This window comes from Lytechinus pictus, chromosome 4 (genome assembly GCF_037042905.1).
Source record: "Lytechinus pictus isolate F3 Inbred chromosome 4, Lp3.0, whole genome shotgun sequence".
NCBI lineage: Eukaryota > Metazoa > Echinodermata > Echinoidea > Temnopleuroida > Toxopneustidae > Lytechinus > Lytechinus pictus.
The window spans coordinates 25,305,448-25,320,134 of record NC_087248.1 but is presented as its reverse complement, the minus strand read 5'-3'; the positions used below and the strand labels follow the sequence as shown (position 1 = coordinate 25,320,134).

At 36.6% G+C, this 14,687-nt stretch overlaps 1 protein-coding gene across 1 annotated transcript; it reads right to left on the bottom strand.

The window, feature by feature from the left end:
• Positions 1–2,415: 2,415 nt before the first annotated feature.
• On the bottom strand, positions 2,416–5,302 carry LOC129258274 (uncharacterized). Its single transcript, XM_054896569.2, has 4 exons — positions 5,245–5,302; positions 4,656–4,775; positions 3,597–3,668; positions 2,416–2,600 (listed from the first exon to the last, which is right to left on the bottom strand). The coding sequence occupies exons 1-4, from the start codon at positions 5,300–5,302 to the stop codon at positions 2,416–2,418; spliced, it is 435 nt and encodes a 144-aa protein (XP_054752544.2).
• Between the last annotated feature and the right edge of the window lie 9,385 nt (positions 5,303–14,687).

Sequence of the window (14,687 nt, the reverse complement as noted above, 5' to 3'; positions counted from 1 at the left end):
TATATTGAACACCTCTAAAAGAGAATACTCAAAACGGCATTTCAAAAGAAGTAAATAAAGAGACAATGGTAGAGATATCTGGTTTTGTAACTCTGTGTTTTACATTTTATTCAATTGAGCACAGGAAGTGACGTTACATTTACTTTAGGCCTACCTTTTTACCTCACCTCTTCCAAAATGCCAGGTGTGTGTTTCATAAAGCTGTTCGTAAGTTAAGAGCGACTTTAAGAACTTAAAGAACGACTGGTGATCCTTTCTTGTGGTAAATGATATATACATTGGCGATGGTTTAGCGCGTAAGAAAGGATCACCAGTCGTTCTTAAAGTTGCTCTTAACTTACGAACAGCATTATGAAACGGCCTCCAGGGGAGCGTTTCATGAAAGGACTTGTCGGACGTTTTATCCGACAAGTCCCATTTTATCCGACAGTTACAATAGTAACAGTGCCTCTCAGCCAATCAGAATCAAGGAAAGATGTCAGATCTGACAACTTGTCAGACAAAAATGTTGATGAAACGGCCTCCAGGGGAGTGTTTCATCAACATTTTTGTCCGACATGTTGTCAGGTCTGACATCTTTCCTTGATGTTGATTGGCTAAGAAGCATTGTTACTATGGCAACTGTCGGATAAAATGGGACTTGTCGGATAAAACGTCTGACAAGTCCTTTCATGAAACGCTCCCCAGGTGCCACCCTTGGTTGTTACACCTCTTCCTTGCATGTTTCCGAGCCATTTTCCAATTCAGGACATTCGGATTGGCAGGTGATAATAATGATAGGAGGCGTTGATCCTGATGGTGAACAGGGGGGGGGGGGGGATGGGTTGCACCCATGACAATATTTTTGGGCATATCGATATGCCAACTACGCCCTCCATAATTTTAAAAACTTAAAAAAGAAACCACAATATACCATATGTCTTAACAAGCTTTGGAAAGCATCGAAGGACGACTTAACCTGTCTGTCATCAAAATACAATAAAACATATTAAATTGTTGGTTTTTGTTTTTATATTATGAGAAGGTAATCAAACGATTCTTATTATATCTTTAAAAAAGAAGAAACAACATATTTTCATTTTCAAATATTGCACTTTTTTTCCAGTGGTTGTTGAGGGTAAGACTAACGTAACACGAGAGTCTTTCTTGAAACGGTGTAGGCCTGTCAACAGGCGCAAATCCTTGCTTCTGATTGATTGAGAGCACACAGTCTGTGATCTCATTGGCGTGAATTCACAAAGGTGGTTTTGAAAACACACGGTTGAATCCATGGATAATACAGATTTCCTGTATAAATCAAACTTAATTTAGCGCGTATCGGACGCGTGTATATAAAAAAAAATGTCCAATGCTGATGCGCGCTTTTGTCACAGTGCGCAAAATTTACGCCTAGCCTGTTACCATGCTGTTTTATTCATGAAACAAATTTTTGAAAACAGTGGACTCACCTCGTGAAAGAAAATCGTGGATAAAAGTTACTACGGCAACAGGCATCAATTTGGCGCACTGTGACAGATGCGCGCATCAGCATTGGACATGTGTTTTAATATACGCAGTAAAATAAGCGTAATTTATAGAGGAAATCATTTATTTCGTTTCATTTGTCTTTTAACAATTTATCTTGATTACTATATAGATATAGATATTACATATGTATTATTTGATAAACTGTTTAATATTTGTATTTAGTTTGCTGCTGGTGCCTTTGTACGCATCATGTTTTACTTTTTCTTCTGTTTGTTCTAAAATTTAGTAATTCAATAAATAATTTATTTACATCTTATTATGTTATCATAATATTTCAGTGAAATATGTGGGTTTCTTGTTTGTATTTTTTGTTCATATATATTTTTTGTAAATATGTTCAAAATTCAAATGTAAATATGTTTCAAATGTTGTTATATTCTCCAATACCCATTGGGGGTGATCTGAGAATAAATATTACTGTCATTACTGTCATTACTATTACTGTCATTACTGTCATTACTGCATAAAACATGGACTCAACCGGGGGTTTCAAAATCACCTTTGTGAATTCGGGACATTGAGGCTTTTATTTGCCTACTATATACGCCCCCATAATTTTAAAAACTATTAAAAAAAAACATAACATTCAATAGATATATATATATGTGTATCATTAACAATCTTTGGAAATCACTATTTTTTTTGTGATCAAAATTCAGTTTAACATACATAATTGTCATTGTTTGTTTTATAGTAAGACAAGGAAATCAAACAATTCTTATTATATAGTGGTACTTAAGAAAAAAAAAGCTTTCATTTTCAAAATATTCCGCTAGATTTTTCCAGTGGATGTTCTGGGGTTAGACTCATACAATAGCCTTTCTTGAAACGGTGTATCAACAGGCGCAAATCTTTGCTTCTGATGGCTGTGAGCACACAGTCAGTGATCTATCTTGAGGCCTTTCCGGCTCTCGATGTGGTGCCACCCTTTTTACTCTTCATCTTGGACGCACTCGTCGTTGCTCGGGGTGTCGAGCTCGACGATGTCGAAGCACGATTACGTCCACTAGCGTTCTTCTCTTTCTTTCCCTGATTTGGCAGCTCTTTCTTTCGATACTGAGCCAGAAGGGTATCTAAAGAAAGACAAACGACACATTTAAAAAATAGTAGAATCACGTTTTTTTTTCGTTATGTGCTTGTTCTTTGTTTTTGTTGCTTCGTAACAATATGTCGAGGGATTTTTAAAATGTCCTCTTTTTTCAAAAGAAAGTCGATGCCGGATTTGATCAATAATAAAAGCGTTCAATATAAATAAAGATGGGTTTCAACTTTCAATTAAGTTCCCTTTATTCATTGGTCGATTAATCTTTGTGTATATTCTTTCACTTGTTTAATTTTTGGGACCTATTTTTTCATATTCTTTTTTATAAAGAGTGGTTTTGAAAATAAATGATGTATGTTATTGGACCAATCAAGAGAGTGGTAGAGCCATTCACTGGCGGATCCAGGATTTTCCAAGAGGGGCACAAATTAATATTTGTCAAGCAAAAAAAAAAGAGGTCTTCACTTTCAAGGGGGGGGGGGGCACCACTTCTGTCTTAATGGCATTTTACATTACAAATTTTAATTGTGTCCCTCAAAGGGAGGGGCGGGGCCAGCTTTGCCCCCCCCCCCCTGGATCCGGCAGTGGAGCCATTTATTTAGCATAATAGGCCTATACTTTTCTGGATTCAAGCTGATTTATAATTGGACGAAACATGATGTCATCAATCAAACTTTTCAAACTTAGGGCTTTGGGGGACTTGTTATCACACAGCCAAGCATTAAATGAAATAAGTTTTATTCCTGTTTAAATTGTGTATTTTAAAAGGATGAGATGAATTATATTTTTTTCCAGCGCGTAAAGGCTTGTGTATTCATGAGACATGTCGCCAAATACATATCGATGCCTCAGCAGTTGCGATAAAATTATTACTATTGCGATATATTTGACCATGAAAAGCATATACAGACGTGAACGCAAAATGAGACAAAATTCAATTTGAAATTATAAAAAATTGAAAATGTGATTTATATACTGAAAATTTTACAAGGTACACGTATATAAGCCAAGAATGTAGTCATCTTACTCATAAATTCAGCATTCTCCTTTAGCTGCTGTACATAAGGCTCATATGGTTTGACTGTATCGTTTTCGTCACCTAAAAGAAAATATTTGACGCCACCGTTATGGTTATAATTATAAAATAAAATGTAAAAAAAAAGCCGTGGCCATATAGCTAGGCCTTTTCGGTTGGGAGGGGGGGGGGGGGGGGGGGTTGGATGTCCTTGATTGATTACCGACGTCAAACTATATAGTTACCCCCACCACCACGGGTATAAAAACTCAATAGCTCTTGGAGCATGAATAGTCATCTTTGTGATCCTCGAGTCGATCCCCCATTCACATTTCGTCATAATTATACATAATTATACCAAGGGGTGCTTAATTTTTTTGCCAGTGGGGTGGGGGATATGTTTACATCTCATCTCATTGCGGGCAGATAAAGGAAACCCTCACATAAGATTCTAGCACGATTCCAAGGCAATCACCGACACGAAACCATATTACATAGGATTCTAAAAAGACTTTGAGGGCACTGCTCTCATCACCCGAAAGATGTCAAATAGGGGACCTACAATACAAACTAATAGGGCCTACGATTTGAGTGTAATAGTTGTCCTCATCACTCAAAGGATACAATCACATTAAAACCATAGGCAAATCAATACCCGCTGCATTGTTCTTATATCTGTCTTGTCTTGTCTTGGGTTAAGTCGGCATATGCAGACTTGCTGTACTCCGTCAACTTTATTGATGTGTGTGAGTTCACCAAGTAAGCAGGTCACTTGCTATGTTTTTGAGTGAGTTTGGATTTAAAACAGTCCAATGAGGTTATCAATGTTGCGTCGATGTTTAACTTATTCCAATTTTTGGTAGTTCGAGGGAAGAAGCTGTATTTATGAGCGTCCCTTTTGACTAACAGACGCTGGAGCTTGATACTATTTCCTCTAGTCTGCCGGGTGGTTTGCTGGATGAAGTTTATGGGGTTGATGGCAACAAGACCTTTGATTATTTGGAACATAAGGCTCAGTCTACTGTATTTCTTGTGAGCGTGAGTAAAAAAAAATGAGTGGAAAATACTTACGTTCAATCTTGATCGGTACATACGTAGCTCGAGGTTTCAGCAGGTGCTTGGTGTTCACCCTCGTACTGTAATCTGGTAGACTTTTCAACAACCCTTCCTCATCGGCTAGATCTAACAAAACTAGAAACGAAACCATGTTGAATGATATATTAGTTTTATTTATTTATCTATCTCAAACTTTTTTTAAATAAACTTCATTTATATATTTAATAATTTATTTATTAATTTATCTATCTTATTTCATTTCTGTTTTTCATGTATGCTTATTTTTTTTTACTTAGTTGTTTTTATGTACCTTTTTTTTTTTGGGGGGGGCCATTCTCTTCCTGTTTTTCCAGGAGCCAACAAAAATGTTTTCTTCCTTTCCTTCTGGCGTAAATGAGTTCCCAAATCTTAAAAAAAAATATACAAAATGATGACAACCACCTCCTGAACAGATCATCATGGGCCCTGAGGTGAGGGGGAGGGGTCAGCTGGTTCAGGCTGTCCAATTAAGATCAAATTGTAAATGGAGTCAACCACCCAAAAACCCCCAGCCCACTAACTAAAAATACCATGACGTAAACAATAATCCACTCAACTAGCTTACCATCTTCATCATCGATATTGCATTTTTTCCGAAGAAGGTCCATTACATTTACTAGCATGCAGTTTAGGTTGATGAGTTGATAGTCCGTTCCTGGGGCAAGGACGAAACAACAAGAGAATGAGAAGATTATGAGGGAAGACGGGAATTTCACGAACTTTTCTTGATCAATATTCCATTAATCAATTTACAGTGTAATAATATCAGAATGCATTCAAAGCACAAATAGATTACACACAATTACAATGATTACTTCAATACTTGTGTTATCTGATCAAGGGCGGAAATCTGTCTCGAAAGGTAGGGGGACCAGGGGCTGGAAAATTTGACAAGAAAAAAAAAAGGTTATCACCCAAAATGCAAGAGGTCATTTCGACTAAAATTAATTGACAAGCAAAAAAAAAAGTTATCAGCCAAAGGTCATCTCGTCCGAAATGCATGCATATGAATACATGTTTTATTTCAATTTCTTTCTTTCCATCGTAAAAAAACGAAAATAGAAAATGCCCCCTTTACTATTTTGGGTAGGGGGAACACGTCTCCCGGCCCCGTCTACCCTGGGATGTCTGCCCATGTATCTGATAGGATGGGGGGTCGGGTGTCCGGACACTTAATATTTTTGAAGCCTTCTTTTTTGTCTTTGGATTACACTAAAAAAAAAATCTTCTATTTTGTTCTCTAATAATATTTCCTGACATTTTGTACTAAAAATTGATAAAACTTCCCTTGTAAATTTTTCGAAATGACTTTCTAAAATTGATCGTCCGGACACAAAACCTGTCCGGACACACAATAACTGGGTAGGTCCTATGTCTCGACATGTATTGTTTTGTAGTGAGACCCGTCACAAACACTGAGTGAGAGAAACCAACATAAAATACTAAGCTTACCACCGAGCCAAACACTTGCAAACATGGTCGTAAGAACGCGCTAAAAACCGTCAGTATCAGTCACAAATATGAAATTCTTTATCCAGATTTAGATCTAACGTTAATTCCTAATAATATTTATTTCTTTCCACATCTCAATGCCACGTGTTTGCAACTGTCACAAATGGCGCGCGAATACATTATTGCGCGTAGCAAATGCCAAGCGCGCGCTTAGCATGTATTACAGACATTGCGCGCCGAAGCTCACCAACTTTTCCATATGATTATGAACAACATAAAAAATCAATTAGTGACATCATATAGACAAAGAACATGACGTCATAATCAAAATAATGGTGCAATGGGGGTTTCGCGCAACTTGTGCGCGGGTTTTTTATCATAATTATTTGAGGAACATGTGAAATGCCCATGAGTTTGTCTGACACAATCTGCTTTCCACTTTGACCTTTTTCTACTTTGTTTCTTCTTTATCCGAGCTTAGATATTCCATTGACCAATTCTGTGCTTCTGTCAGCTATTCATGATATCAAGTTGCTATGTTATGTCTATTTCGCGGCAACAAAGGAACAACACCCGTCTCCTATTTTTCTCCTATTCCTTTGATCGGCTGCGAAGTACTGCGTCACTTAGCAAACATATGACGTCACATTTTGTCCGCGTGAATTATTGCGCTGAATGGTTACTACAGCAACGCATCACCACTCACACCATCGCTATAGCCGCTAGAAAAATGTTGCTTATTTTTATTATTATTAATCGAGCTTGACAAGAGAAATCTCAAAATGCCATTGCAAAATCCGTTCTCTCCGTCGCGGATTCGACGGCGAATAAGTCGTGAAACCCTCGATAGTGACAAAACGTCGCCGGGTAGAGAAGGTAAATTTGGATGTCGGAGTGCTGCTTTTCAGATGGACAACGATGAAGCATCTCCGAATGGCAAGGACAACAGACCATCTCTTACGAGAAGCAAGAAAATGTCGAACAGGGTAGGGGACCAGCAGAGAGGATTTTTATCTTCCACATCGGCTAATTACAATAGGTGAGTTGAATACAACAGAAAAAAGTTACATCTAGAGATAGATCTAATAATAGTAGGCCTAGTTCTAGACACAAATAAAGCAATGATGAGATTGAGAGGAGATAGGCCTTGAACTAGGCCTAAGCCTAAATATTTTTTAAGGCCTAACTTGTTATACCGGTATCTCGATTAAATCTCTCTCGGTAGCTAACGTTAGCCTACATGTAGATATTCAATGGTAGGCCTAGATCCACCACAGTTTGGGCATCTGGAGAAAATATTTTGCCTAGACTAGGTCTAGATTAGATTTCTATTGAAGCGTGAAAATTTTGGACAATATTTATGCAAATATCTTTACTAATTCTCATAAACATAATAAAGACTTCATATCTGACTGTGCACTAAAAGTAAAACCTTTATGATGGGGTGACCATCATTTGCGCATATTTTGAAAATTACCATGAAGGTGATTTTCAATAAAAAAAATCTCACAGCTAACACAAAATTAATCCAAAAAAAAAATATATACCATACCGAATGCAAGATCAAATTCGCTAACGCTAGGCTACACGAAATTAAAAAGTGGGCCAAGGGTTTCGCCGGTATCGCGATCCCAAAATTCCATGGTGATCGACTAGTGCACGCTCGGCTGAAAAAGTGTCATAAAAAGGTATGACCTTTATTTGCGCACGATCGTTTTACAAAGCTTTAGAAATAAATCAAGTAGACATAAGTAATATAATGTGTCCGGACAGGTTGTGTATCCGGACGATAAATTTTAGAAAGTCATTTGGAAAAATTTACAAGCGAAATTTTATCAATTCTTAGTAGGCCTACAAAATATTAAGAAATATTATAGAGAACAAAACAGAAGAGGATTACAACTATTTAATTCATTTTTTAGGTGTAATCCAAAGACAAAAAAGAAGGCTTCAAAAATATAAAGAGTCCGGACACCCAACCCCGTTTCGTAAAAGTTGTCAGCACTGACAAGTTGCTTTTTTCCGACAGTTACCATAGTAACAATCAGAGGCCAGTGCCTCTCCGCCAATCAAAACCAAGGATTTCACTGAAATTGTCAGCACTGACTTTGTAGTCAGTGCTGATCACTTTCATGAAACACCCACCTGATTTTCTCGAAGCGGACGCAAAAGCTATACAACTCTGCCGATATATTGCCAATATTTTATAAATTGAGACCTTTCCTTCAAGAAAATTACCTTCTGAGTAATTTTGGGTCGTTTTTTGGTCATTCAAGATTATTAATTAGATAAAAAGATATTCGACCGTGCGCAAAATTAGGTAACACGCGAACTAAGGTCACACCACCAGAAAACATGATAATAATGAAATTGAAGGAAACAATTTCATAGGACCCCCCCCCTAAAAAAAAAAAAAGTAAAAAATAACATAGTCCCAAAATTTGCAATCATGTTGTTTTTATTCAAGAAATGTTGTTTTTTTGTTTGGATTATGATGGGTGTCCAGACTTTTCAAATTATTAATCAGGCTCGCAAACTTCATAAAAAAGTATTCACATTTTATACAAAAGAAGAAGTTCTGATTTTTTTTTAACTGCTGCAAACGGTAACGAATTCACCGAATTTTTGTTTTGAATTTTCATGAATAATTTTGAAAAGAACTTGAATATTTCTTTTGATAAATGACCATCCACAAAATATGGACTTACGCGAATTTGGACACGTTGCCGTACACGCCATTTCTTTCCAAATATTTCGTTGTATTCAGTATACAAGGTACAATTTTTTTTGCAGGGGAGGGCTTTCACGAACTAGTTTTTAAACCAGCACACCTCCGTTGTAGCAGTTGTGTTATCCAAAAAAAAAAAAAAAAAAAAAAGAGAAACGTATGAGTTCTAGAAGACTATGGAAACAGACGTTTCCCCAGTCGCCGCGGAAACAGGGGGCAGGGCTGACCCTATATCTATTTTCCAAAACCGTGTACAAAAATATAAAATGACCACCTGTGACCCGTTCCATAAAGACTTGTTATACTATTGTCAAAATGTCAAATTTATATAGCAAATTCATCACCAGCCAATCAGACAGGAAAAATTTAATAGCTTTTAACTTTTATTGGATTTGTTTTTATGTTTAAATTTTATGAAACGGGTCCCTGCTTGTGTGCGTATTTTTTTTTTACATGATCATCCCAAACATTTTTTGCTTAGCCCCCTATTGAAAAGAACGTACCCGTCCAGCGGCCCCTGACTCCACACTTTAATCTACCCACGCTATTCAAAACCAAGCCACAGGGCTCAGCTCATATCACATCACATTTTAGAATAACAGAGAAGAGTGAATAAATATTTGATAAATTTCCTTACAGTTGATGCACCCTGTTTCTACTAATAGGCTTTAAGGTACTCATTCGGATTCAGGGGCGGCATAACTGGGAAGGGGGGGGGGGATATTTAATGTATTTTTTTCGAAGTAAAATGTGTAATTTCTTTTAAATGAAATATCATATTTGAAGTAAAGTATATTACATTTGAGGTTATAATACCTTTGACTCACTCTTCGCGCTCGCATCAATTATTGCACCGAATGCCCAATTTGACATAGGCCTACAGGTGCATTCATTGGCTTTGCCCCCCACCCCCTCAAAGGAAAACATGTCCCGCCGCCCTTGGTCACATTAGTGTAGATTGACACCAGCTGGGCCTCTGTGTAGTAGGCTACTGTGCTGCCTGTGCATGTTGAATAAAAAAAGATGTTTAACATTGCATATAAATGTGCCCATACACCAGCTGATCCTAACTCACCCATATACACACAACAAAAACTGGGGTGTTAACCGTTGTAACACCAGTCATGTTACATCGGTGTTAAATTGACAGTGTCAGTTCAACACATAATTATAGCTGTTATTACAGCACATTAGGTTGTTACATTTACACTCTTAGTGTTATGTTCAATCTCTAGGGTGTAATTTTAGCACTTCAGGATGTGGTCCTCTATTAACACCAACTGGTGTCAGTTTTAACACCACATTTTTTTTACAGTGTATAATATTGTTGAATCTTTTGGTTAGTCAGATTTACATGTAGGTTCCAAGTTTCACCCATTCCCGCTACCCCAGCTAATGGCATGCTATACATGCAGCCATAATACGACTCTATTTTTTTTATATTTACCTTTTTTGATTAGCCATACGCCCCCTAAAACAAGAGAGAACAAACTGGAAAAGGCAATCGGAACTGTTCCATCGTCTTCCCGTGTTGCCCGTGAGATCGCTGATGTCGTTTCCCCAGCCTTGCCCTACAGCAAAGACTTTGGTAGCTTCGACCTCACACTCTGCGAGGCCGACGACGGTCGATGTGTCGTGCTCGTCGAGTATGAAGACAGGGTCTTCCTTAATGGAAAGCAGGTATTCAAACCAAAATGCACGCGTTAAAATATGTCAGAGGTACAGTCGCCCTCTTTCCCTTCCCTCTTTTATGACGAGATCGAAAGGCAGAATTCGATTGAATTCAACCCTGAAATGCGTCAAAAATAACATTTGCGCATGCACAATGGTGACCGAGTCCTTTTTTTAATATTGAGCATGCGTTAAAAGCTAGTTTGTTGCTTTAAAAATATCAAACTTTTGCCCTGCTTAGATTTTCAAGGCATCATAAATGTTTTCTGCGTTTCACGCTTCCATATAGCATAATATAATATTGCACTCATATTAATTAGGCCTATTTTGTAATTCATAATTTATTGATATGTATATGAAAAGAAAGAGAACATGTTAATCGGAACAAAAATAAATATTTATTTGAATTCAAGTGGATTTAATTATTAATTGCTTATTATAACCACCCCAGCAACTTTTCACTCTGTACGTTCGTAATGTCAATCGCCTTTCCTTTATTGTCCCATGTAAAAAAAAATAAAAGGAAATAAATATAGAACAAAAATGATTTCGTACATGAATGAATGAATAACTTAATAACTAAGAAAATAAACAAATACATAAATAAAAAGTAACAAACTAACGAATAAAAGCGACGTTTTTTTTTTTATTCCGGCTTTATCTCTAGCTCCGAATATATCTATATGGAGGTTGTTTCATGTTATCAATATCTATGATTAGTGCATTTAGGTGATGCAGTGTTCCGAACACGACTCCCCCCCCCCCGGGACCAATTGCGCCATAATGCCTGACTGTCTTCATGTGAATACTATGTAATTACGAAATGTGTTGTTCATGTGTGTGTATTTGATTTTTTTAAGACGTGTATCAATCAGATATGATTATTTAACGTCACCATCCGAAAGACATGGCCAAGGCTCGAACCTCTGCATCAATTTGTAACTTCTCCACAGCATGGATTACAGGTGCACGCCACAACGCCCATTTAATGTTGTTCATATTATATGTACATTAGATATACATCACGCTTGAGGGCATAGTGGCAGACAGGGATGGACACCCAAACAAAGATCTCCAACGAAATTATGAATGCGTGCTTCAAGAAAAACGGCGCATGCGGAATAAGTCTGCGACAAAGAAAAACAGTGGAGTTGGTCAAAGAAGGTGAGGATATAATGCAAAAAAGAATTCATATCGCAAACAGCTATATTTTGTTTGTTTCTTTTCTAAACCATGGTTAAGACACCAAATCATATTCCCCATGCTGGCACTGGCAATACTATATGTCCATTTGTAAGTATATCAAACACAGTATTAAACACACCATTAATGAAGCCATCTTGGATTTTGGAGACCGGACCATTATTCATTGTAACTTGTCCCCACTGCATGACACTTGAAGATATTGAAGAGAAACCAAATTAAATCCACTTAACCAGTAAAATAATATATGAATTATGGATTTTTCTTAGACTGCGGTGGCCATTTTGGGCGCCGTATTGAATTTTACAGGTACTCTGCAGTGGTTACGTTTACTCTAATTAACCCACATAAAAAAAATATTTTCCCCTACACCGCGGAATATGCACAGAAATAGGATGTCTAGGGCGATTGATGAGTGATTTATGTCCATTTTTTATTAAGCAGTACGCCTAAGGATTATTAAGCAGTGAGGATTATTTTTATTTCATGATAATCAGTGGCAATAACTTGAACAACTTCACGTAGCATAAAAGCCAGTTTTCATGTAATAAGTAAAATAAAAATGAGCAAAATTCGTGTGTCATGATTGTGAAAATAGCAATTGACAGTGAGTGCATTACATCATCACTCTTTATTGAATCTGTCATTATGAGCAATGAACGAATAATTTGTGAATTATCAAATATTTTCAAAAGCCCATACTTTTTTAATCTCCCACCATTGTAGCTGTCTCCCTTTTTATTCGAATCAATTGTGTGATGGTGGTGGAATTTGGCATTTCAAAAAGTCCATCACAATAGCTGATCGATGGTTACTCCTTTTTTAAATTACATACCGCACTGAGCATACGCCGCAAAAATATTTATAAAGAGCATAATTAATACATGAATAAAATTTAATAGGCAGTTATAAAAAAACATAATTGTCATAATTCAGCTTATTGTAATAAACCTGAATATAAATCGTATTGATAATTAGATGCTGATGGCGCCTCAGAGTAGGGGCCTATCTTACAAACACTTGCGATTGATCCGATCAATTACAACTATGGAAAGCCAGCAAAGTCAACATAATGCATGTTTCCTTAATTTTTTTTTCTAGATATAAATGTATATCCATAAATTAATTGATTTTTTGACAGTTCGGTGTGTTCTCCTTTGTTTACAAAGGACATTTTGCACATTTCCTGTAGAAAAAAAATTATGACAATGATTGATTTCCAGAGTTGCGATGGATTGGATCAATCGTAACTCTTTGTAAGACGGGGCCCAAGAACAACAACAAAAGCAATATTATAACAGTAACAATCGTTTATATTATAACACTAGCAATCTTTTATTTTTTTCAATGAATATCCCTTTAGTGGCTTGGCAAGGAATAATGCTCGGAACGTATCCAAAGGTCTTGAACCTGGCATGGCAACTCCTCTATCTCGATCGACAAAGCAGGAGATCTTCAATGACTCAGGGTAAGATAAATTAGTGCAAGTTTCTTTTGTGCGTTTCCATTTACATTTAATTTGCAATGCAAAGTCTACGCCCAATGCGTTACTTATATATATATATATATATATATAACGATATTACGTTCCGCGTGTTGGACATAGAAGATATTAATGAGGCAAAGTGGTAATGCATTGTACTTTGTTCCAACAGTTTATTATAAGCCTTTATCCTTTCTATTCTTGCATTTTCATGATTGTGGTGGCGTCATAATAAGTGATTGTTATGTAACAATGATATCCTCACGCGATAATTTTTACAGCCTGCGCCTCCAATATGCTTGTTTTTATTATTATTATGATGGTGATGCTGTTTTGTGCGCGGTTCCATGACTACCACAATCATGAATGTTATTATTTCAGTTCTTGTCTCTGTGAGCTTTATTGTATCCCTGAGGAAGACGTATGTTTAACGTCGAAAATTTGGAATTCAAAATAAACTGTTGGAACAAAGTACAATGCATTACCACTTTGCCTCATTAATATATATATATATATATATATATATATTGGGCGTAGACTTTATATATATATTCAGTTATCTTTTTTAATCACTCCTTATTACGAGTGATTCTAATTTTTCTCATGTATACGGTTATACCAACGTACCACTTTTTCAAAAGGTAAAATAAATTCGCGAGGTTGTAAGCAATACTTGTATAGAAATATACCACGCAGTATAAAGATGGGCATAGACCTACGGATACGGTAACGTCATTCACTCCTGCGAGGATTGATTGTATTACATGTACAGTGCGTATCACAAAAAAAGTTTACACTTTGAAAAAGCCCTGGGAATTAAAATATATACAACATGTGGGCAATTTTTTTCACATATAATCTTGGGTTTGGGTCTCATCTATCCAATGAAAGTAAAAGTTTTGACAGAATGTTACACTTGAGTGAGCACTGTCCATTTTTGTCAAGCTCGCAAAAATCTGTTTGCGCAGAAATGCTTGTTTTCACGCTGTGTCAAGTTGAAGTTTCAACACTTAGTAAGCACAACGTTTACCCTTTTTGTGCCAGCTGGATCTGAGGACATAACTGAATCTGAAGAAAAGTTTATATCAGACATCTCCAGCATTTTTCCCTAAGTTTTTATTATTTTAAGTGGGTTTATATTTCATTTTTCATTTAATACTTGTTTCTCTACACTTTTCCCAAGCTTGAGAATGATTAACAAAATGAAAATCAAGCCTAAGCCATTTCATGTAAATCACAGCTCAGTGTAAAGCAAATATCGTCGCGATGGCCTCGGTGTTTGGGGGAGTGGGGTGGGGCGCAGTGCACTCTTCAAAGTGTTTTGAGCAAGGAAACAAGTTAAAAAGGGTAGAAGATATCTTCAAATCAATTTACTAGCTAAATTTACGTGTTCTTCATGATTAAGGCCTACTTTTATTCGCATAACTATTTTAAGGTTCTGCGCAAATAATTTTTCACTAATTTTTCAAAA

Coding starts and splice junctions, on each gene's coding strand:
- LOC129258274 (XM_054896569.2), bottom strand. CDS start 5,302: ATGCTAGTAAATGTAATGGACCTTCTTCGGAAAAAATGCAATATCGAT. Junction 4,776..5,244: donor CAATATCGATGATGAAGATG/GTAAGCTAGTTG, acceptor TTTCGTTTCTAG/TTTTGTTAGATCTAGCCGAT. Junction 3,669..4,655: donor TGTACCGATCAAGATTGAAC/GTAAGTATTTTC, acceptor ATTTTCTTTTAG/GTGACGAAAACGATACAGTC.